General features: G+C 41.8%; 1 protein-coding gene across 2 annotated transcripts in view; it reads left to right on the top strand.

Moving 5' to 3' along the window:
• PPP4R4 (protein phosphatase 4 regulatory subunit 4) overlaps positions 1-25,758 on the top strand; it is a 109,455-nt gene that overhangs the window by 60,165 nt on the left and 23,532 nt on the right. For both annotated transcript variants that reach the window (XM_045015336.1, XM_045015337.1), the window contains 7 exons: positions 2,650-2,771; positions 13,393-13,515; positions 14,629-14,798; positions 16,531-16,650; positions 18,815-18,892; positions 20,900-20,983; positions 23,856-24,038. In XM_045015336.1, coding sequence (XP_044871271.1) covers positions 2,650-2,771; positions 13,393-13,515; positions 14,629-14,798; positions 16,531-16,650; positions 18,815-18,892; positions 20,900-20,983; positions 23,856-24,038 — 880 coding nt within the window. The remainder of the gene's footprint in view (positions 1-2,649; positions 2,772-13,392; positions 13,516-14,628; positions 14,799-16,530; positions 16,651-18,814; positions 18,893-20,899; positions 20,984-23,855; positions 24,039-25,758) is intronic.

Raw genomic sequence — 25,758 nt, 5'->3', positions numbered from 1 at the left:
TAAGTAACACACACTATTGTAAAATGTTATTTCCTTTATGGGAGGGTGGATTATAAAATAATCCAATATAATATCAGTAAAACGAATTCTGATTTATGATATGTGTGGAAAGGAGGTTACATGGCAACATGTAACAAAGTCCATCAAATAATCTGTTTTATTTATTAAAATGTATGACACTACAGTGGCTATATCACACTCTCAGAATCTCTCACTTGCTGTGACAACCTATAGAGAGGAGGCAAAAAATAAAGTTGCTAATGACTTTTTTGTGGAAGGGAAAAGTGGCTCCTATAAAGTGACATAAAAGAAGTAGGAGGATATATGGAAGAGTGTAAAAGATTTATTTCCATTCTTTTCTTTTAAATCCAAGTTAGCTATAATAGGTCCTGATGAAAAGGAGAGAAGGAAAATATGGACCTTTATCTTCTCTTCCCTCCCCTCACAAAAAAAGTTCAAGGCCGGTACAAGGCTGAAGAAGGAAAAATGCTGTTCTCTTTTGTATCAAAAATGGCTTGTTCTTGTATTACAAAATCATACTCTGAGAAAGGAAATGAAGAAAAGTTCATCATCTTGTGGTCTCATTTTTAGCCCAAGCAGGAACAAATACACTATAAATGGAAAAACTGAAGTTTGCATAAAGTGATAGATTCTACACTAAAGCCAATTGGTAAGAGATAACAGCGTCACTAGTGGCTAACAATCTGCACAAAGGCGGTTTAATAAAGAAGGAAAAACATTTCATAAATAATTATCAACGGTTGAACAGTTGTTTCTTTCTCTCTTCCTTCACCTCCTTTGTTGCTTGTGTATCTGTAGCCGTAAGCTGTGCTCTATGTCTAAGAGTATCTCTGCCTGGTCCCCTCTCCTGCTTTTTCCATGACTTAGACTACACTGTAAGCTCTCTAATGTAGCGCCTATAAGCCGATGGGAGAGAGCTCTCCTGTTCGCTTAACTGCTCCAGCCCCTGCGAATGAGGATAGCACACTTGCCAACTTTCACGCAGTAAATAAGCACCCCAACTTTCACAATAAGCCAAAAATCAAGCTAATCTCATTTCAAAACAAGGCCAAACCAAGCCAGTCCCTAAGAATCCCAACACTTTATGTGACTAAATCCCCCCGGCTTGCAGTCTGGGACTGTGGTGGGCCCACTGTGCACCCCGACATGCTCTCTCCTTCTTGCCCCCGCTTGCTTACCCTTGCCCCTGCTTGCCAGGAGCCGATCACAAAAAAAAAAGAAGCAACAAGCTGCAACAAGCTACAAGCCAAAAACTAGCCAAAAAGCAATTCTGAAGCCAATTAAGCCAAAAAGAAGCCCAATTTCTGTTTTTTTTTGTTGTTGTTTTTTTTTTGCAGGTTTGGCATGTCTGGAGGGTAGCTATGTTGGCAGGAGAAGCTGTTCCACCGACATAGTGCTGACCACACTAATTATGGCAATGTAACTTATGTTGCTCTGGTTGGTTGTTTATTCACACCTCTGAGGAACATAAATGATGCCGATATAAGATGTAGTGTAGACATGACTTCAGTTGTCATCATCTTTAATCTCACAGGATCTAGTTAAGAGTGTGTGTATTTACGGAGAGTAAACTGTAGCAGTGATCTGTGTTTATGGCTTAAGAAGTAGTGGAATCAAGGCACTGCTAACAAGATATATCATTGCATTTATGTAAATATTGCAGCCATGCATGACATCATTCCTTTTCTTTACTATTTACTGATGCACACTATTTCATAATCATAAACAATTTCCCAGGCATACCAAATGATGTTGACTACCCCCACTTTAGTGTCATTGTGCAAGGAAATGGATCTCTTCCATTTTGCTCACACTACCTCATCTTTCTGTACAGATGATCTAATTCCATGAAATTCCATGCCATGAAAATGTCTCTCCCTCTTCAATCTTCAAATTGATGAGAGATCGAAATCTCATTCCAGCCCTTCACATACCAATCCGTAGCAGATGTTGAGACTGAAGTTGCCGAGACTACCTTCAACAGATATTGTTAGCAACTGGGAAAGAAGGATCCCCTTCCCTCACTTCCCTAGAACTGGCTTTGAAGAACCCAACACTGATGTTGGGTCAGCCAGTCAGGCAGCCTCACAATTCCTCCAGATAATGGCAGCAGGCCTTCCATATAGAAGGGCTTACCTTTTGGCCTGTGCCATCTTATGTAGTGAGGACAAGTTATTCCCATGCATCTTCAGTAGTCATGGCTCATATTTTGTCATTTACATTTAAGACCTTGCTCTTTTGTAGCAGTGAGAGTTTCTGAATACTCTTGCAGAGAACTCTTCTGTGTGACCCATATTAAATCGTCATAACTCTTTGCTGTTTGTACATACAGTGCAATCTGGAAAAATCTGTTATTTGAGATAAGCTAAGTAATTTTCTTTAATCACGAGAGGGTATGATTTGTATTTTAAACTTTAGTCAGTTTTTAGCTGGCTACAAAATCTCCGGAGGTTGTTTTGTTTTGTTTTTTACTTTAATTTTTGTTTTCCTGCAGCTTTTTTCAGTTTTTCCTAATTAGGAAATTGAAGAGTAACTATACAGCCTTCAGGACAAAGTTATGTTGGGTTTGATGCTATGTAAACATTGTTTTATTATTTGTCTTCCCTAACCATTTTGCTTGCTTTGCAGGACAGAACTAACAAAAAATGTAGTGCTTCCTGAATTAGTAGAACTAGCAAGAGATGAAGGCAGCAGTGTGCGTCTTGCAGCATTTGAGACTTTAGTTAATCTGCTTGAAATGTTTGATGCAGGTAAGGTCAGTTTAGAACTACTGAGCCCAACTCTGCAGCAGTTTTTCTGGATTATAGAATCTGTCTGATTGTATTTCGTTGTTTTCATTGTGTAGATGATGATAAAATTATGCTTTAATTTCCATGTTCTGTCCATGTCATTAGGATTTAGCCTCTGACTTTGTTTTATTTAAAACTTTGTTCCTTTCTTTTTGCATGGTCCTTGCCCTGGTTGATTTTGGGCACCTTAACTTTCAAGTAGGAGTGAGCCTGCTGTCACAACTTATTATCTAATGCTGTGTTGGGGGGTATAAAATGGCTCAATAAAATCTTCAGAGCATCTGATAGGAATGTTGGATAATTATCGTTATTAATTTAATTCCATAAATGCGCTCAACACTGTGCAAAACCTGGAGAAATACATAGTCCTTGCCCCAGAAGCTTACGTTGTTAGGGTCAGATTCTGATATCCTTACTCATGTTGGCTAATACCTTACTTTTTGAGTGCTCCCATTAATTCCATTGGAAGCATTTGAGGAATGAGATACTACTCGCCATGAGTATCTGGCCCTAAATTAGATAATACAGGTTGGGTATGTAATACAGATAATGGGATCAAAATGGTGTAGGCATATTATTTAATTTTTTCCTTAAACTCACTTCTGTTATTGATGACCTCTCATTCACCAGAAATAGTATGTTTTAGGAGGAACTTCAATGAGGTCAGGGAAGTCATTTGGTACACAATGTAAAGGAGTGAATTCAAGGAATAAAGGCTAGTAAGGAAAGGCAAAAGATGAAAATAGGGAGATTTAAAAAGGATATTAACTAGAGAGAAGATCAGGTAGAAGGAGTAAAAAAGGGAGGAGCTGAGATGTGTAGACAGTGGCAGAGTTGTGCAGAACTGGAATGTGAAGACAAGACATTTGATTTTGCTGCATGGGGAAAGTGGCACATCAAATGTTGATACAGATGGATTTTTGTACCAAATCACAGTCAAGTGTTCCTCTTCAAATATGTGTCAGTGTGGATCTTGCTGTAGATGTGAATGCACTTCATGTGCAATGAGATCAGTCTTTTGACTAGCAGTGTCTGTTGGGGCTGTGCCTGTGCCATCTTGTGCTCCTGTAGGAGGGCATAAAGAATGGAGCAGGTGCAGCCTTTCCTGAGTTCCCTTTCATTCCCTGTGGCAGTGAGATGGAACCCAACAGTGACAATCTGCTACTCTTTTAGTGTTTGCTAACCTTTGTCTTGAAAAGAAAACAGCTGATTGAATAATTCATTTTTCTGTCTTCAAAAATATACAATCAAATTATACTTTTCAAAAGAAAAAGGAAGGTTCAACAACCGTATGACTGGAGAATTGCTAACATATTTCCTATTTTTAAGAAAGGAAAAAAAAGTGATCCGGGTAACTACAGGTCTGTTAGTTTGACATCTGTAGTATGCAAGGTCTTAGAAAAAAATTTGAAGGAGAAAGTAGTTAAGGACATTGAGGTCAATGGTAAATGGGACAAAATAGAACATGGTTTTACAAAAGGTAGATCACGCCAAACCAACCTGATTTCCTTCTTTGAGACGGTAACAGATTTCTTAGGCAAAGGAAATTAAGTGGATCTAATTTACCTCAATTTCAGTAAGGCATTTGATACGGTTCCACATGGGGAATTATTAGCTAAATTGGAAAAGATGGGAATCAATATGAAAATTGAAAGATGGATAAGGAACTGGTTGTAGGGGAGACTACAACGGGTCATACTAAAAGGTGAACTGTCCGGTTGGAGAGAGGTTACTAGTGGAGTTCCTAAAGGATCGGTTTTGGGACCAATCTTATTTAATCATTTTATTACTGACCTTGCCACAAAAATGGGAATGTACTAATAAAGTTTGCGGATGACAGAAAGCTGGGAGGTATTGCCAATACAGAGAAGGACCAGGATATCATACAGGAAGATCTGGATGACCTTGTAAACTGGAATAATAGTAATAGAATGAAATTTAATAGTGAAAAGTGCAAGGTCATGCATTTAGGGATTAATAACAAGAATTTTTGTTACAAGCTGGGGACTCATCAGTTGGAACTAACAGAAGAGGAGAAGGACCTCAGAGTATTGGTTGATCACAGGACTATGAGCCGCCAATGTGATATGGCCGTGAAAAAAGCTAATGCAGTCTTGGGATGCATCAGGCGAGGTATTTCCAGTAGAGATAAGGAGGTGTTAGTACCATTATACAAGGCACTGGTGAGAGACCTCATCTGGAATACTGTGTGCAGTTCTGGTCTCCCATATTTAAGAAGAATGAATTCAAACTGGAACAGGTACAGAGAAGGGCTACTAGGATCATCTGAAGAATGGAAAACCTGTCTTATAAGAGGAGACTCAAAGAGCTTGGCTCGTTTAGCCTAGCCAAAAGAAGGCTGAGGGGAGATATGACTGCTCTCTATAAATATATAAGAGGGATAAATACCAGGGAGGGAGAGGAATTATTTAAGCTCAGTACCAATGTGGGCACAAGAACAAATGGATATAAACTGGCCATCAGGAAGTTTAGACTTGAAATTAGATGAAGGTTTCTAACAATCAGAGGAGTGAAGTTCTGGAACAGCCTTCCAAAGGGAGCAGTGGGGGCAAAAGACATATCTGGCTTCAAGACTATGCTTGATAAGTTTATGGAGGGGATGGTATAATGGGATAGCCTAATTTTGGCAATTAATTGATCTTTGACTGTTAGTGGTAAATATACCCAATGACCTGTGATGGGATGTTAGATGGGGTGGGATCTGAGTTACAACAGTGAATTCTTTCCTGGGTGTCTGGCTGGTGAGTCTTGCCTACATGCTCTGGGTTTAGCTGATCGCCATATTTGGGTCCTCCAGGGCAGATTGGCAGAGGCCGTGTGGAATTTTCACCTTCCTCTGCAGTGTGGGACATGGGTCACTTGCTGGAGGATTCACTGCACCTTGAAGTCTTTAAACCACGATTTGAGGACTTCAATAGCTCAGTCATAGGTTAGGGCCTCTCACACAAAATCACAACTTTTATTATGCCAAACCACAGTTCCTAGTCTCTATTTGGAAACGACATGAACTATTGCACTTCCTAACATAAAATGTAAGGAACAATAATGCCCATTCAGTTACAGTAATTAAAGCAGCTAGATGAATAATACTTATGGGAACTTACTTTCTAGGATGCTTCTTATTTAATTAAAAACACCGCTATGCTGGCTAAGTTGCTTTGCTGGCTCTCCCCCACCCTGGCTCTATTCTGGCCATTACCAGGGTCCTTTCCAGATCTTACAAATTTCAGCCAAAGGCTAACTGGAGGAATAACATTTAAGATTATCAAGCCCAATTTGTGCAAGATGATTCATGGCCAGGCCCAGATAAACCAATGTGCACCCTCCATTTGAGGAGGAACCCTAACAAACAGAGCAAAAAAAATCAACAGTGCTTTAGTGCAATGCCACTCACTTAAATATGGCATAGCTGCTCCTCTGTCCTGACAGAGGAGTAGCCAGCCAAACTTGAGCAGCTCTGTGACCCTTTCCAGTCTGTGTCACAATGCCCTTCACTGAAGTTTGGCCCAGCTGCACCAAACCTGAGCAGCATGTGTGGGTTACATGTGGCTGTGTGAGTGTGGAGCAAGTGGAGCTGAGCAGTTAGGATCAGGAGGAGCCAGCCTAGTCCAGGACAGGAATGGAGTGCTGGGATGGTGGGGTGTCAGTGAGTGGCCAAAAAGGTCCCTGGGGTGGTGGATGAAGGATTGGGGATGAGAATTGGTGGGCTGTGAGATGAGAGTTTGGGGGAAAGTTAGAGATGTTGACGGATGGTAGGGTAAGAGTTGGGATGAGTGAGAGATGTTGGAGGGCTGATGGAGTTGGGGGTGAGTGGAGAATGTTGGGGGTTGTGGCCGATAAGGATGAGGTGTTTGGGGCTGGAGTGATGTATGTCAGGTCTGATGGGATGTGTGTGTGTGTGCTGTCAGGATAAGTGGGGGCCGGTGGATAGTTATACATTTGGAAGCCTGTGTGTGGATGGGGTAGAATGGAGTACTGTATGGGGTGAGGTGTGTGTTGAGGGGAGAGGGGCATTAGGAATATCTTGCCTTTCATCTCCCTCACGAGTACCAGACACTTTTTTCAAATACTTACAGCCTGTACTCACCTGTAGAAAAGTGATTCCCATAAACTAAAACCACAATGATAATTAACTACCACACTTCCATTGCAATAAGAGGATCAAAGTCTCTATTTTGTTTCTAGAATTTTATTTTGTTCTCTCTCCCCTGCTTCCTCTCCATTACTCAAAGTACATTCTAAAGCTTGCACTGATGTAACAGTGAGAAAAAATGAGACCATTGACTAGGTTCAGTCCAGGGTCTGTGCTGACAAAGTCTGATTAAGATTGGGGGGATTGCAGTGGCACAAATACTTGCAATCTTCTGTCTGTCTGTCAAGGGACCATGCTAATCAGGAAAAAGGACTGTAAGCTGTCTAAACTCCTACCTGCCACATGGGGCCACAACCGTGGTACCCCTAACCCACCCAGCAATATCGTCAATCTATCCAACCACACACTCAGCCCAGAAGAACAGTCTGTCCTATCTCGGGGACTCTCTTTCTGCCCTGCCACCCCCACCAATATGATACAGTTCTGCGGTGATCTGGAAGCCTACTTTCGCCGTCTCCGACTCAAAGAATTCTTTCAGGACAACACTGAACAGTGCACGGATACACAGTTACCCTCCCACCAACAGCACAAGAAGAAGAACTCCACATGGACTCCTCCTGAGGGTCGAAATGACAGTCTGGACCTATACATTGAATGCTTCCGCCGACGTGCACAGGCAGAAATTGTGGAAAAACAACATCGCTTGCCTCACAACCTAAGTCGTGCAGAACGCAATGCCATCCACAGCCTCAGAAACCATCCTGACATTATAATCAAAGAGGCTGATAAAGGAGGTGCTGTTGCCATCATGAACAGGTCTGACTACCAAAAGGAGGCCGCCAGACAACTCTCCTAAACTCTACTAAATTTTACAGGCTACTTCCCTCAGATCCCACTGAGGAATACACTAAGAAACTGCACCATCTACTCAGGACACTCCCTACACTAACACCAGAACTAATCAACATACCCTTAGAGCCCTGACCAGGGTTATTCTATCTACTACCCAAGATCCACAAACCCGGAAATCCTGGACGCCCCATCATCTCGGGCATTGGAACTCTCACCGAAGGACTGTCTGGATATGTAGACTCTCTACTCAGACCCTATGCTACCAGCACTCCCAGCTATCTCCGTGACACCACTGATTTCCTGAAGAAACTACAATGCATTGGTGACCTTCCAGAAAACACCATCCTGGCCACCATGGATGTAGGATCTACACAAACATCCCACACACTGATGGAATACAAGCTGTCAGGAACAGTATCCCTGATGATGCCACAGCACAACTGGTTGCTGAGCTCTGTGGCTTTATCCTCACACACAACTATTTCAAATTTGCTGACAATATATATCTCCAGATCAGCGGCACCGCTATGGGCACCCGCATGGCCCCACAATATGCCAATATTTTTATGGCCGACCTGGAACAACGCTTCCTCAGCTCCCGTCCACTCACGCCCCTTCTCTACCTATGCTACATTGATGACATCTTCATCATCTGGACCCATGGGAAGGAGACTCTGGAAAAATTCCACCACAATTTCAACAGCTTCCACCCCTCTATCAACCTCAGCCTGGACCAATCTACACGGGAGGTCCACTTCCTAGACACCACGGTGCAAATAAGTGATGGTCACATCAACACCACCCTATACCGAAAACCTACCGACCGCTATGCCTACCTTCATGCCTCCAGCTTCCATCCCGGACACACCACAAGATCCATTGTCTACAGCCAAGCACTGAGGTACAACCGTATCTGCTCTAACCCCGCAGACAGAGACCAACACCTAGAAAATCTCCACCAAGCATTCTCAAGACTACAGTACCCACACGAGGAAATAAGGAAACAGATCAACAGAGCCAGACGTGTACCCAGAAGCCTCCTACTGGAAGACAAACCCAAGAAAGAAACCAACAGGACTCCACTGGCCATCACATACAGTCCCCAGCTAAAACCCCTACAACGCATCATCAGGGATCTACAACCCATCCTAGACAATGATCCCACACTTTCACAGGCCTTGGGTGGCAGACCAGTCCTCGCCCACAGACAACCTGCCAACCTGAAGCATATTCTCACCAGCAACTGCACACCGCACCATAGTAACTCTAGCTCAGGAACCAATCCATGCAACAAACCTCGATGCCAACTCTGCCCACATATCTACACCAGCAACACCATCACAGGACCAAACCAGATCAGCCACAACATCACCGGTTCATTCACCTGCACGTCCACCAATGTAATATATGCCATCATATGCCAGCAATGCCCCTCTGCTATATACATCGGCCAAACTGGACAGTCTCTAAGGAAAAGGATAAATGGACACAAATCAGACATTAGGAATGGCAATATACAAAAACCTGTAGGCGAACACTTCAACCTCCCTGGCCACACAATAGCAGATCTTAAGGTGGCCATCCTACAGCAAAAAAACTTTAGGACCAGACTTCAGAGAGAAACTGCTGAGCTTCAGTTCATCTGCAAATTTGACACCATCAGCTCAGGACTAAACAAAGACTGTGAATGGCTTGCCAATTACAGAACCAGTTTCTCCTCCCTTGGTTTTCACACTTCAGCTGCTAGAACAGGGCCTCATCCTCCCTGATTTATCTAACCTCGTTATCTCTAGCTTGCTTCTTGCTTGCTTATATATACCTGCCCCAGGAAATTTCCACCACTTGCATCCGAAGAAGTGGGTATTCACCCACGAAAGCTCATGCTGCAAAACGTCTGTTAGTCTATAAGGTGCCACAGGATTCTTTGCTGCTTTTACAGAACCAGACTAACACGGCTACCCCTCTGATACTTGACACCATGCTAATCAGTACACTCTAAAAGTAGGTGGTGCTTGCCTGGCAGGCAGGAAGTGTCCAGAGTGGCTGACGGACATACTGAATCAGTGCCATTGTCTCGGCAGCCTCTGCTGATGGCACTCCTACAGAGTGTCTGATGAAAATGAAATCTGACCTTGACTGGTGGACAGAGGTGCTGGAACAATTTGTATAGTGGGAGTGCTGAGAGCCATTGAATCAAACTCTAAACCCTGTATTTAATGAAAATCACTTCAAGCCAGGGGGTGCTGCAGCACCCCCCGTACCGTTAGTTCCAGCACCTATGCTGGTGGAATTCTCTCTGGGATGAAGGAGCCAGGTTGGTCCAGGGATGCACCATTTATAGCTGTAAATGAGCATCACAATTTTTGACATATGATCTTATTCTCATGTATGGCAGATACAGTAGGTAAATTATTGAAGCAATACCCAGTCTTGTTCTGTGCTTTATAAAGCACGATATAGATACACAGCACTGTATCCATTGGCATTGATTTTAAGTGTTGAGGATCAGCAGCGCCTGTTGACATCACTTAGATCTGTAGATGCTTGGCACTGTGAAAATCTTTTTCTTCTGGTTACAGAATTAATGCAGGTGTTTTGTATGGCTCTTTAGCATGTGTTTGTGATGGGTTTCCCCCTGCAGTGCAACCTGGAACTGGGGTACTGAGCCCTCTGTCTCACTAGCCTGGCTTCCTCTTACTCCGTGATGCTGTGACAAGCTACAATCCCCTCCAGGGCTTGTACTCGCACAGACACTCACACAGGCAGGGAAACACCCAGCTGCAGTTACATGAAGGCTTTGGCCATTGACTGCATGAAACAACAATAGAGAGGCTGCAGCCAATTCCTCACAGCTCCCTAGCCTAGGACCCCAGAGCTGTACTATCTTGCCCTGGTCAAAAGCCTGACCAGTATAAATTTATTATCTAGTCCGTCCCTTCCTTGATGTGAAGAGGGCAATGCCCCAGCCCCTGTTCCTGAGTAGATTCACCAAGCACTTCAAGCAAACCACACTGTTTTAGGTAAAATAGAAAACAGATTGATTAATTACAGAAAGATAGATTTTAAGTGATTTATAAGTAATAGCAAACAGATCAAAGTAGATTACCGCAAGTAAATCAAAAACACAATCTGAGTTCTTTAAACTGGACAGGATTTGAATCAAGCAGTGTCTCACCCTGTTAGATAGTACAAACAGTCCACCAAGCTTCCATACACAGGCAGGCTTCCTTCTTTCCTGCCTGGGACCCTGCTCCCCCAGTTCAGTCTCCATTCCTTGGTGTTTCCAGGTGTTGTGTTGTATGGGCAGTGAGGCCCAGTGGTCATGTCAATTCCCCTTTTTATAGATTCTTCCATCTTGCTGGAAAGATCTTTTGCTGTGATCTGAGTCAAACAGTTCCCATTGTGTAGTGCTGTCTCTGAGAGATTTCCATTGTTCACAGTTCCTGGGGTAATCCTTGTGAGTGTTTGTAGTCTTCTCTATGGGCCATCAATGTTGTTTGGCCTTTTATGGTTGTACCTGAAAGTCTTATTGTGGGTGTTCCCAACCTCACGTGTTTCAGTGGCACATACATAGTGAAACTTCATAAACAATGATAGCACATACAACTTAACAGGATATTAATGTTCAACAAATTAAGACTTTTAAAATGATACCTCACAAGGCATACTTTGTACAGAACATATGATTATATTGGGGGGAGTTAGCTCAGTGGTTTGAGCATTGGCCTGCTAAACTCAGGGTTGTGAGCTCAATTTCTGAGGGGGCCATTTGGGGATCTGGGGCAAAAACCTGTCTGGGGATTGGTCCTGCTTTGAGCAGGGGGTTGGACTAGATGATCTCATGAGGTCCCTTCAAACCCCTACATTCTATGATTCTATCACCAATGGTGAATATGGGGTGCAGAGTGTCTCTTTGGGGCATACAGTGTTCATATTTCAGCTTTTCAGGAAAGACATTTTTGAAAAGAATATTGAAATGATATTTTAAATGCAATATTCTTTCCAAGCTGTAGCACGCTTTTCTTCTAGTCAGCACTGCAAAACTTCAGGCTTCTCACAATGTATGAGTATGTGATCCTGTATCTTTAGGAAAGTTGAGCCAGATTCTCTGTTAAGTTCATTTGGCTCAATGTGGGGGCCCAGTCATGCATCCATGATTCTCTTCCCAGCTTTGCCTCAGCAGAAGCTGGAGAGGCTTGAATTGGACGTATTCTAGCCGGCAACAATTGGCGTTGTCTCCATGGGAACATCTTGGATAATTGAAGTGCACTGTTTTCAGCCATGTTCCCTATACTGAAGATTGCTGGGGTTAAGGAAAGCAATAGGAGCCAGCTACACTGGCTCTGCAGTTGCAGATAATCTCCACTGCTTTTTCACCATCAGAGAGGTACAAAAGATCAAAGTGGGCCAGAAACCTGGCCCATAGAGAGTATGCAAAAGTATCCTAACATGTCTGTATGATGCAGCAGTTGTTATAGTCACTGTTCATTATTTACCAGTTAGTACTGTATATAGTAGTAATCTTTTTTTTTCTTCAGAGCTGTTCAATTGTTTATCTTCATTAGCAGCCCTGTATTTTGCACAACAGCTCCCACTCCCACTCCTGTTTTTCTGACTTTACTGCACCTTCCTGGTACATAAGAGAGGAGCAAATATTTACTTAACAAGGAGTTGATGATGAATTATCAAAATAATCAACATGTAAAACCATATGGAAAGCTGCATAACTAAAAGCAGATAGTTTGGGGAGAATATCAATGAATGCAATTGGATTGTTTAACAGATATCATTTGTTGGAATGGGTTACCTCGGAGTGGGGGGGGGGTGAAATCTCCATCCTTAGAGGTTTTCAAGGCCCAGCTTGACAAAGCCCTGGTTGGGATGATTTAGTTGGCGTTGGTCCTGCTTTGAGCAGGAGATTGGACTAGATGACCTCCTGAGGTCTCTTGCAACCCTAATCTTCTATGATTCGTACCATTGGATACAGTAGTAGATTTATTTTCAAACTGTTGAGACTATCAATTTCTCCCTTCTGTTTGAAGTTTTTTACTTACTATTGCTGCCACAGCTGTTTTGGCTGTTGGAAGGGGTTAAAGAGTGGTCAGAGGTTATGCACAGCCCTGCAGATAAATAGGAGGGAGCTCAGTAGGTTGAAAAGCTTCATTTCTAGCTGACCTTGAGATCCAAGGTAGCAGAACTCACCCTGTCCCACCTTGACAAGCTCTCCCTTTATCCTCTTGCTCACCGTATATCTTCTCCCTCTTATCTCTTGGCTACTAGGTGTATTGGTGGAGGAGAAGATGGGTATGCTTCTTCACTTACCCACAGACTGCAGGTCAGAGCCTGTGCACGGAGAGCTTTTGTTGTCCCATCCTGTACAGATGAGGGGCCTTCCCTAGAAAAGGGGGGTGACCCACAGAGGCCTCAAAAGCTTGTACATTAAAATAAATAGATTTCACTCATACTCTTACTTAATTAAAATATGGGTGTCAGCTAAACAAGAATCCCAGCTGCACTTTAAAGGACCTTGACATTTTTATCATGAAAGGGACATATGCTCCTCTTCAAGTGATTGAACACGAACATCTAACTTTACACAATTGTTTTGTTTTTCAGATGACAGAAGTCAAACTGTTCTCCCTTTAGTGAAATCATTCTGTGAAAAATCCTTCAAAGTGGATGAATCGATTCTTGTTTCTTTGTCTTTCCATTTAGGGAAACTATGTAATGGACTATATGGTATGATTTAATGATTATTATAAATTCAGAGTGACTCAATGTATTGTGAAGTATACAGATTAGAAAATGTCCAGATAGCCAAAATTTATCAAGTGGAATGATAATTAGGAGTACAAAAACCCTCTGAAACCATCTGTAACACAAAGTTTAGATTGTTTTTTCTTTTTCATATTTTCTCTACTTTCATTGTTTTGTTTTGATGCCTAGTTTTGTTGCAAGTTTCATCTTGAAGTGAGTGTGTTAGTTGTGGTTAATCTATAAACCTTTGAAAATAGGGCATGATATTATCAGTAAGGTGCTAGATGCTGTGCTATGTCTCCTCAAATACAGTACAAAGGGTTAGCCCAGGAAGAAATGGGAGCAAAGGAGGCTTTATGCCACTTTTGCACCACTTGGATTCCTGGCTGCTCTCGGGGCTGAATATGCAGCTCAGAATCCTCAAAGCAGTGAGCTGTACAAACGCTCCCCTTGCACCACCAGCATGTGTCCTGCACTGAGGCCTATGAGGCTAAGGCAGTGTAGGGCCGCTTAGGTTAGCTCTAAACTGCTCCCATATCATGGGATTTTTTATGGTCCCTATATACCTATAAACTGGGTAGGGGCTGGATAGAGATCAAAATCCAGCCCACTGATCCTTTAAATGTAAGGTGAAATTCACTGTACTACAGGTGGCCCAGATAAACTCCTCCTACTTAAACCCTTAAGGTCCCAAAGTCTTAATTTGTGCAAAGGGCTTTGCCTGAGCTCAGTGAGAATGGTGGTGGTGTTCAAGGATTTGGAGGCAAGAAGGGGAATAAACGCGACTGTACCACTTTTAAATATATTCACAATCCTCCCAAATGAAACCCTTAATATTCTAAAAAATATATATTTCTAAAATACAGAAGTGAAGATTTCTTCTTCTATGGGTAGGTTTAATTTTTCTGTAATCACTATTTCACCCTACCACTTGCAATAAGGAAATGATTCCTATTGGAGTCATTATATGAGAATGAATTGGGGAAATGGTTTATTTGATTGCTCTGGAAATAAACTCAAGTTGTTGGATATTGTTAGCTTTTTCCCTGATATTCTGTAACAAGAAACTTAAGCATTAGTGTTGTATTTTTAAAGGAATTTTTACTCCAGAGCAACACTTGAGATTTTTGGAATTTTACAAGAAACTTTGCACACTGGGTTTACAGCAGGAAAATGGACACAATGATAATCAGATACAACTTCAAACCCTAGAGCAAGAAAAGAAGTATATATCAGTAAGGAAGAACTGTGCTTACAACTTTCCAGTAAGTTAACTGCTATTTTATAAAACTTACATTATACACATTAGCCACAAAACAGGAATAGATGTAAGATGTAAAATCTGTTACCATATAGTATATTGTGAGCCAAATCCGAACTCCTGTGCAAATTAACTTAGTGCAGGGATTCTCCAAGAAGGCTTTGCGTAAAGCTAAGTTCTTATCACAGATATTTTAGTACAAGTCATGGAGAGGTCATGAGCAATAAGCAAAAATTCATGGAAGCCCATGACCTATGCCAGACTTTCACTAAAAATATCCCTGACAAAAGAGAGAGAGAGTTCAGTACCCATCTCTTCTAGGCTTTGGGGTGCCCTGCCACTGCAGTGAATGGGAGCTCTGGGGTCCCCCTGCATGGCAGCTGAGCAGCTTTGGGGGCACCCTGTTGCCTGCAGTGGCAGGAAGCTCTGGGGGGATCCTTGCCACCTGCGGTGAGTGGGAGTTCTGGGGTCCCCCGTCACCCATGGGAGCTGAGCTGCTTTGGGGTCTCCTCACCCCCTGCTGCGGCTGGGAGTTCCGAGGGGTCCCCACTGCCCACTGTGGCTGGGAGCTGCAGGGTCCTGTCACTGGGGGGGACTGGGAGCTGCAGGGGGAGCGGGGAGCAGGAGGCTGGCTGGGAGCTCCAGCCCTGGGGCTGAAAATATCACTGGAGGCAATGGAAGTCACAGATTCTGTGACTTCTCTTTATCCCCAAATCACAGAAAACCAGTGGTGAGTTTTGACCAAGACGTTCCTATCATCAAAGATCTCTCACATACACTGTTCCCTCAAAGCCTCTTGCACAATGGCATTGAAAGAACAGCTGTTTGTAAGCTCTCCATAGCTGGAACCTCCCCACCCATTCTGCACAACTGGCTTTCCAAGTGGCACAGGATTTAGCTCTGAATGAGCTAGATTTGCGTCCAACTCATGTACCCTCATGTATTTGCTAAATAAAAGGTCCTTTCACATATATTAGAAATGAGGCTTTTATGCCTAAAACTATTGTTTCTATTAATCTGCCTTCTATTTTGAATGTTTACAGGTATCCTTTATATTTAAAGGAACATTTCTTTGTAGTCAACCTTATCAGCCACGTTTTTTAAGTTGGCTTAAAATCTGCACAAAGTACATAATTAGATATCTACTGATTTTCTTGAGCTATTACATGTTTTGTGCATACACAATGTTAGCCAAAATTTCAAAGATTGGCTTTGTTGCTATCAAAACATGTATTTTATTTATTTGTTTTTAAAAGCTCCAATTGAAGGTTTTAGTTGTTTAGAGAATAAGTTAAAATATGTAAAACTAAAAGATCCATATCCACAATACCAAGACTTTTTCCTGTCCTCCTGGAATGGACCCAGTTGCTCAGAATATAGATTGCCCGTTAGTTAACTCATCATGAAATAATAGGTTCCTGTGCAAACTATCCTGTATTTCTCAATCTGTCTCTTCAGAAAAAGCCTTGCAGCGTGTCCAAAAGTTAGCTGATCCAAATTGTATCAGACCATGGGGGTAGGAGAGGGTTCCAGAGTTGAGCACGAGTCACAGAAAATGTCCTATCAGCAGCTCCCCCATTTTTAAATCAGCGTGTATTAGCTCAAGTGTCCTGCTGATTACCGCAGCAGTGGTTTCACACAGGGGAAGAGGTGGTCATTCCAGTAGCTGGAATCCCAAACATTTTGGCCCTATATGTGTACATTTGGATTAAAGACTCCATCTTATTTGTCCACAGGCCATGATTGTTTTTGTGGATCCGAAAAACTTCCATTTGGAACTATACTCTACATTTTTCTGTCTTTGTCATGACCCTGAAGTGCCAGTCAGATACACTATGGCTATTGGTTTGTATGAAGTAAGTCCAGAAAGTTTCTTTGTTAGTACTTCAGATTTTTTTTTTTGCTTTTTAATATTTTATGTGGTTTTGATACTTGTCTGCTTAAATTGACATTTGTTATATTTTAACTACGGAGTGCCTCAGTGAGAAAGCTTTTGAAAATTTGCTAAAATTCTTCAGTTTATTGAAAGTCTTCTGGTATATAATTATAATCCACTACACACCTTTTAAATATGTTTTAAGGGACTGGAAATTTAACTAGAAGGAGGTTGTCATTGATTTTGGTGAGGGAAGTTTTGGTGTGGTGGATTAGGAGGACAGCAGATAGGAAAGACTCCAGAACAGGAAATTTAAGTAGTGTAAATAAACAGTATGGTCCAAGATTTTGGAGCCAAAGGGCCAGAGGACAGGAATTGGGAGAAATAACTGGGACTAAAGGAAAGAATTCTTCTCCTCCTCGCCCCTCCACCCCCACCATCCCAAATCAGTAGGGAGAGAGTAGATTTAAAAAAGGTGAGAAGGATGGTATGTGAGGGAGACATGAGTGAGAGAAAGCTAGAAAGGAATATGCTGCATTTGATCTGATTCTGCAGTCCTTCTGTAGAACTGTAGGATTTGGGGCTTAGTTGACAGTGTGTGGAAGACACTGTAAGCACCAGGTCTAAGCAAAACACTGACTGAATTTTAATATTAACAGAGTTAGAAAGTTACATAAATGTAACAAGTATGTATATTATAATTAACTGCTTGGTTTTGTATAAGCTGCACTGTACTGTTTTATTAAATATATTAAATGGCTTGGTTTTGTAGGTATTAATGATTTTTAAATTGAACGAATTGCACAAATGAATGTAAAATCCCCTTCCTCAATTTAATAATAATCCATACTCTTCAGATGGTCACTTTCATCCAAGGATTGCAGAGCTTTACTGTAAGCCCCAGAACAACTCAGGGCTCACTCTTATTATCCCCAATTTATAAACGGGGGAGAATGAGGTGGAGAGGTTAAACAGTTTGTTGAAGGTGTTATGGTGAATTTCTAGTAGAGTTAGAAATAAAACCATTGTGTCTTGACTCCCTGCTTTAACCTCTACACAACATTGCCGTAGAAGGAGATAATTGAAGCTAGTAGCGGATATTGTATAACTAGCATATAATTCTGCAAAATCCTGTACTTTGTGTCTCTACCCCCAGACACCTTTAAAATATTTGAATAAATAAAATAAAATTATTTTAGCCCTGTAAAAAGGACTTGTGAGATTACACTTGAAATGCTGTGCACAATTAGGGTATATTAATGTGTTATCATGTCATCAGTGTAATTAGTCAGCCACATGTCACACAGATATCAGTAATTTATGATGCTCACCTCTAGTTGGATACATTTTTGATTTAATATGTTCTGTAGCCATTTCCTAAAAGAAATTATATCCTTCCGCTTAGCTGGAGGTAAACAGATTATTAGCAAGAGCTAAGTGAAACAAATAAAATGATTAAAGAGTATCAAGTATTACCAGATTTATCCCACATGGCTGAGAAGTCAGATTTCTTGACACTTTTCTCTTATTTGCTGCCAAATGTTGTTATTGATTGTTTTAACATTGACATCAGGCTTACTGCAGAACTTTAAATGTGACTTGTGAATTCTAATCAAATGTGCCAGCAGCCTTGGAGTTTATGAAGTGAGAGCCTCAAATAGCAAAGGTTAGGGAGGCTTAAGGCCCATAGCTGATGCCAAACCAACCTTTATTTCTTCAATTCAGCTGTCTGACTCTGTTACCTCTGTTACTGGAGCATGCAGCAGACTGTTATAAAAGCCCTGAATGTTTCTCTAAGTATTTGCAGGTCACCTTAAAAAACAACAACCCACCTTTGGAATATAAACATTAGAAAAGGAAGTGCTTGTTAGCCCAGTCTCAATGGCATGTTTAATAGTTATGCAACAGCCCTGGTGTTCATTTTGCATGCTGTTATAAAAGCAATGTTATATGCTAATGGCAGGAAAGTACATAACCTCAACAATTTTAAAGTGCAATTTGTGGATGCTAGAGATTTGTTCAGCATCCCTACTTCCATATTTCTAGTCAAACCGTACTGAAAAGTAAATGCAGCTATTTTAACTGTGGTATTTCCATGAAACTAAAGTGTGTTATAGTTTGTTTGTCTTACTGTCATTTTTTAGGTTGCTAAGCTTTTAGATTCGGGTGTGTATGTAATACATAAAGAACTGGTAACACTACTACAGGATGATTCATTGGAGGTAATATATTATTTGCTCTTTTTTATTTGTTGGTTACATTAATAATGCTTACCAACAATAAAATAAACCAAGTGAAAAGCTTTACTTTTGGTTCACATATTCTATAAAGATTCAAGGAGTCATTTTAGACTCAGATTTATCTTGGTGCCTTTGAAGGTGATGACTGTTGGAAAATAAAAGGGGAAAAATAGGGGGATATTTCAAGTCAATAACCCTCCCCTGTTTTCATCATATTCAAAATTTGGTTGAACATGGTATAATTTATCAGCGGTGGCAGAAGCTCTCTTTGAATGGATACATACATACAGGTACATACAGCAATCTAAGCATACTAAGCATGGAGACTGGGGAGAATCAAGGAGCAGAAGGAAGTCAGAGTGTCAGAGGAAGTCCAGGTAGGTACTCTGTGTGTGGGGGGGGCCCACGAAGTTGGGGTATCAGGATGGATGCTCTGCATGGAGAGTGGGGGATAGTTAGAGTGTCAAGGATAGGAGTGGGAGTAGGGTGAGTGCACTCCTTGGGAGTGAGAAGAGCTATGGGGATTTCGCTGGCGTGGAGCAGCTGGCTCCGGGCTGGGAAGCGGGGGCCCAGTGGTTTGCACCAGAGGTGGCTGATCCCAGCCTAATCACCTGGTTTCCTACCTGCGCCCCAGACCAATCCTTGGCACTGCAGCAGCCACTTGAGCCCCTCCAGGTCTCACTCTTTCCTCTGCCCTCTGCAGCCCTGGAGCCCTGCCTGGCTTGAGCTCACAAAACAACTTGCTTAAGAAGGATATGCAGGGTCAGAAACATAGATCACAATAATATTTCCGTTGCAGGGGACTAGCCCTCCCAACCCGGATTCCACTGCCCCTGTAACTTATCTAGATTGATTAATTTATAAAATTGCATGTAAATCCATTCATTTTCAGGATACATAGATTATGGAGAGATTTCAAGTTTTGGGGTTATTTTTTCTTTCTCTGACTGAACAGGAGGTATGATAGTGTTGTGATTAAGGGACAGGACTTGTAGAAAGGAGACCTAGATTTTTGTCCATGGTCTGGCACAGACTTTCTGCGTGACTTTGGGCTACTTACCTAAATTTCATGTACCTCAGTTTCGCCATGTGTAAAATACTTAACCATCTTGCAAAGATGTTGTGAGATTTTTGGTTCTCCATTGAAATGGCCAAATGATTAAATAAGAAAAAAGCAATTCAGTCCCAGTGCAGTAAAATACTGAAGGAATTTCAACTCTCATCTTTAACATGTGATTACTCCTTTTGACTTCAGTGGAATTATTTCAATATCTGGACCACTTTGTTTTGTATAAGGTATTGAAAAAGATATTGAAAAAGATATTGAAAAATGAATATGGATTTTGGGTGCCCAGCTTGAGATTCCTTAAAAGGGCCTGATTTTCATAGAGCAGGTTCTCAGCACTTCTGAAAATTAGGCCCCTTTAAGATGTCTCAAGTTGAGCACTCAAAAATTGAGGATCTAAAACCATCAGTCATCAATATAGGATTTGTCTCTACAGTATGTTTAATAGTGTTATTTCTAGTCTAGTTTTAAATGCCCCAAGCTTTCAATGACATGTTATTCTGCATTTCCAGTGTATTATATTTTACTGTATCAAGCGCAGTTTTGCTAAAGCTGGATAAAAAAAGAGTTTTAAATTTTGTCTGGCAAAAATTGTCCAAAATATATTTATTTGCTTTTATATCTGATAAAGTTCTTACTAAACTGTCTTGCAAAACTGCAGAGGAACATGGAAAGATATTTACATTTTAATATTTTATATTGTGAATACTTTGGTTTAAAAGATCTGACTGTATTATGGGTATGATCTTGGTAACATTATCAGAACAAATAATGGGACCTGATTCTCCTTTCATTTATATTGGTGTAAAAGCGTAGTAACACCACTGAAGTCAGTAGGGACTTACCAGTGTCACAATTGTGCAAGAGAAGAATCAGGCCAAGTCAATTTACAAACATGATTAATCCAACATTTCTTTAAATAGGTATTAGATGCACTGATAAGTCACCTTCCTGAAGTTCTTGAACTTATGACTACTGGAGGAGAAAACAGTGAATCAGAAAGCAAGGTAAGCAACCTGTGTTTTGTAGTTTAGTTCTAAACATGAAGGAGGTTAGTACTGAAGTTGTTTCACATATGTAACGCTCATTGAAATCACTGAGCACTGGTCTACACTACGAGTTTAGGTCGAATTTAGCAGCATTAGATCAATTTAACCCTGCACCCGTCCACATGACGAAGCCATTTTTGTCGATTTAAAGGGCTCTTAAAATCGATTTCTGTACTCCTCCCTGATGAGGGGATAGCGCTGAAATTGACCCTGTTGGGTCGAATTTGCGGTAGTGTGGATGCAATTCGACGGTATTGGCCTCCGGGAGCTATCCCAGAGTGCTCCATTGTGACCACTCTGGACAGCACTCTCAACTAAGATGCACTGGCCAGGTAGACAGGAAAAGCCCCGCGAACTTTTGAATTTCATTTCCTGTTTGGCCAGCGTGGCGAGCTGATCAGCACAGGTGACCATGCAGAGCTGATCAGCACAGGTGATCATGGAGTCCCAGAATCGCAAAAGAGCTCCAGCATGGACCAAATGGGAGGTACAGGATCTGATCGCTGTATGAGGAGACGAATCTGTGCTATCTGAACTCCGTTCCAAAAGACGAAATTTGAAAAAATCTCCAAGGGCATGAAGGACAGAGGTTATAACAGGGATCCACAGCGGTGCCGCGTGAAACTTAAGGCGCTCAGGCAAGCCTACCAAAGAACCAGAGAAGCAAACAGCTGCTCCAGGTCACAGCCCCAGACATGCCGCTTCTATGATGAGCTGCATGCCATTCTAGGGGGTGCCCCTACAACTACCCCACCCCTGTCCTTTTTCCCCCCCCCACCCCTCCCGGACTACCTTGGCAGTTATTCCCCCATTTGTGTGATGAATTAATAAAGAATGCATGAATTTGAAACAACAATGACTTTATTGCCTCTGCAAGTGGAGATCAAAGTGAGGCGGGGATGGCGGTTGGTTTACAGGGAAGTAGAGTGAACCGGGGGGCAGGTTTTCATTAAGGAGAAACAAACAGAACTTTCACACCATAGCCTGGCTAGTCATGAAACTGGTTTTCAAAGCTTCTCTGATGCACAGCGTGCCCTGCTGTGCTCTTCTAACCGCCCTGGTGTCTGGCTGCGAGTAATCAGTAGCCAGGTGATTTGCCTCAACCTCCCGCCCCGCCATAAACATCTCCCCCTTACTCTCACAGATATTGTGGAGGACACAGCAAGCAGTAATAACGATGGGAATATTGGTTTCGCTGAGGTCTAACCAAGTCAGTAAACTGCACCAGCGAGCTTTTAAACGTCCAAAGGCACATTCTACCACCATTATGCACTTGCTCAGTCTATAGTTGAACTGCTCCTTACTACTGTCCAGGCTTCATGAGCCATGGGAGCAAGGGGTAGGCTGGGGTAGGTGCGACTGCACGGTGCTGCTGACTGGGAGAGCAGCCTGAGGCAGAAGCCTCCAGCTGGCATGATATTCCAGGCAGGATTGAATCTCCATTAGAAGAATCTTAAAGAAGAGAATGACCTGGAGTCATTCCCATTTTTGTCCAGGCGCCCTCTACCGACCTCACCGAGGCCAGCCAGGAGCACCCATGTCTGCCCAGGTGCCCCTGACCAACCTAACCGAGGTCGGCCAGGAGCACCCACGGGACGACGACGATGGTTAGCAGTTGTATTGCACCATCTGCCATCTGCAAGGCAAGGCAAGGCAAGGGGATGCTGCTGTGTAGCACTGCAGTACCGTGTCTGCCAGCAGAACCCAGGAGACATACAGTGACAGTGAGCTGAGCAGGCTCCATGCTTGCTGTGGTATGTCGTCTGCACGAGTAACCCAGGAAAAAAGGCGAGAAATGATTGTTTGCCGTTGCTTTCACGGGGGGCTGATGACATGTACCCAGAATCACCCGCGACAATGTTTTTGCCCCATCAGGCATTGGGAGCTCAACCCAGAATTCCAATGGGCAGCGGAGACTGCGGGAACTGTGGGATAGCTACCACAGTGCAATGCTCCAAAAGTCGACGCTAGCCTCGGTACTGTGGACGCACACTGCCAACTTAATGCACTTAGTGGGGACACACACAGTTGACTGTATCAAATCGATTTCTAAAAAATCGACTTCTATTAAATCAACCTAATTTCGTAATGTAGACATACCCTGAGAGGACTATGGGACCAGATCCTGACTCTGATAAAACTGCAAACTGACATTTGTATTTGTTTGTTTATTTATATACATATCAAGAGGGAGAGATAATTATATAGATATAAGGCCCGTCTGTACAATGCAAAAATTTTCAGTTTACACGTGCCTTCTGTCTGAATAAATAACCACAAAGTTTCCAAAAGGGCTCAAATTTTCAAACATAGTTGCTAAGTTGCATCTAAGTTGTGCAATTGCATCTTTATGGTTTCATAGTCAAAGTGATTTGTATGCACATCTGGGTAACTTTATGTAGAACTGCCCTTTCAGACAGTTAATCCTTTTAGGAGGAATGATGGCCTTGTGATTAGGGTACTGAACAAGTACTTGGGAAACCTGGGTTCTACTCCCAGCTCTGCCATATACTCCCTCTGTGATCATGGGCAAATGCCTTGGTTTCCCATCTGTAAAATGGGGATGATCCTACCTTATCTCGTGGGCATGCTGCGAGTACAAATTTATTAATGTAGAGAGGTGATCAGCTTGTCCATTGCTGTGGGGTTATATAACAACATGACTGGATGAATGGATTTTGCATGTGCAAAAACACAGGCTATCATCTTAAAATTGAAACAAATCAGTCTTGTAGATTTCTAAATTAACATAATTTTAGGCTTCAATTAATACTGTGTCAATAACGACTTGAGATTTTAAATTTTGTATGTTTTTATTTTATATTTTTAGTTATTGACTGTCCCTGACTTGATTCCGGCACTAACGACTGCGGAACAGAGAGCAGCAACTTCTTTAAAATGGAGAACTCATGAGAAGTTACTACAAAAATATGCATGCCTGCCTCATATCATATCAAGTGATCAGATTTATTATCGTTTTTTGCACAGAATGTTGACAATCATTATGACAAATGTGAGCCCCAAGCTCTCTCTATCTCTTTTCTATTGTTTTCATATTTGTTTCTGATGCTTTAGAATGACTAATGCAATATAAATAATACTTTTATGTGCTGTTTATCTTATTTAAAATTAGTATTTATTATATTATCTTCTATAGAACAAAGTTAGGTTATTCACCAGTTTTATCACATAAGACTAAGAAAATGCTCAAAGAATCCTCCCTCCCCCCAACACACCTTTCATAGGAAAAGTTGGACTTAATTAACATTTCATGAAATTGTCATGTATTCTTTTCTGGATTTCCCTTCCGATGCCATTGCTGATTCTCAATATGTTTTTTTTGTGAATCAAAATTTTCTCCTCTGAAAAATGAATCTTTTGCTTGATCCTTTAGCTTCCTTTATATTACACTCTTTCTTATGTGACATTTAATTCCATGGAGGAAGAGTACTGTAAAAGAGAGCAGTTGTTGTTGTTGTTTATTTAGTGTGCTAAGTGATTTCCAAAAACAGTAGAAAGTTCAGTTCCTATACTGAGGAGCTTAAACACAAAAAAAGTGATGGAGAGAGTAGAGAAAGTTGGTAAACTATATGAAAAAAGGTCAAAGTTGATGGGCCCAATTCACCATTGCATTACTCCAGTTTTACACCAGTGATATGCCAGTGATTTCTGTGGAGTAATGCAATGGTAAATCAGGCCTCATATTGCTTGCTAGCAATAATAGGAGACAAAATGTGCATGACAGTTAAATTATTTTAGTTAAAACTAATATATTTTTAAAATAAAAGGATGTGGGAGCTCTTTATTATTTTCACACACTGGGACATATGAATAAAATATGAATGGTAAACTTTTTGCAGTGGCATGACCTACTTCAATGTGAATATTTGGTAACTATATAAAAAGCTGACCCATAAACATTGGTTGTCAGAAAATGAATGCAAGAAAAGCAAAATATTTTTAGTTTTCACCCAATAACCAAAATATTTCAATTTGGTATGCTACTGCGCTGCTTCATGAGAGCTGTAGTTCAGTTGCTTCATGCTCCCAGTCTCCTCTCCTGTCCAGGCTCCTTGGTCGGACTACATATCCTGTTATGCACCATTGTCTTCCCTCTTGGTGAGAGGAGGCAGTACATTATGGGAGTCCCACAGCCATGATGTATCATGGATTATGAAGTCCAGCTGGGGAGCTCAGCCACAAGAGGAGAATGAGGACGTGAGACAACTGAAGTACAGCTCCCAGGAGGTATTACAGCGTCATATCCGAATCCAGATATTTTGGATTTGGGCTGAAAATGTTTTAGTTTTAAGAATTTTTTTTAACAAAAAAAAAATCCATTTTTTTTTCTGCAGAAAGCTATTACTTTTCATAACTCTTTTTTGTGCATCTTAAAGTTAAGCATGTGCCTAAGTGCTTTACTTGAATAAGGGTAGAATTAAGCACATGCTTAAGTGCTTTGTTGGATCTGGATAAAACTACATTTATGTCACAGAGGTCATGGAAGTCACGGAATCCCTGACTTCCAGAGATCTCCATGACATTCTCTGCTTCAGCCCCAGGGGCTGTGGCACTCTGGAGCTGGCAACTAGTGGGGTCTTGACAGGGTTTCAGTGACAGGCCGACAGCGGCAACAGGTGACTGGGGGGGGAGGAGCGCTGCAAGGTTCCAGCACAGGTGACAGATTCCTGAGGGGGCCCTCCTCAGGGTTCCAGCGACAGGCAACAGCCTCG

The sequence above is a fragment of the Mauremys mutica genome, chromosome 4, assembly GCF_020497125.1.
Source record: "Mauremys mutica isolate MM-2020 ecotype Southern chromosome 4, ASM2049712v1, whole genome shotgun sequence".
Taxonomy (NCBI): domain Eukaryota; kingdom Metazoa; phylum Chordata; order Testudines; family Geoemydidae; genus Mauremys; species Mauremys mutica.
The sequence above is the reverse complement of the archived record's forward strand: the minus strand, read 5'-3'. Positions and strand labels throughout refer to the sequence as shown.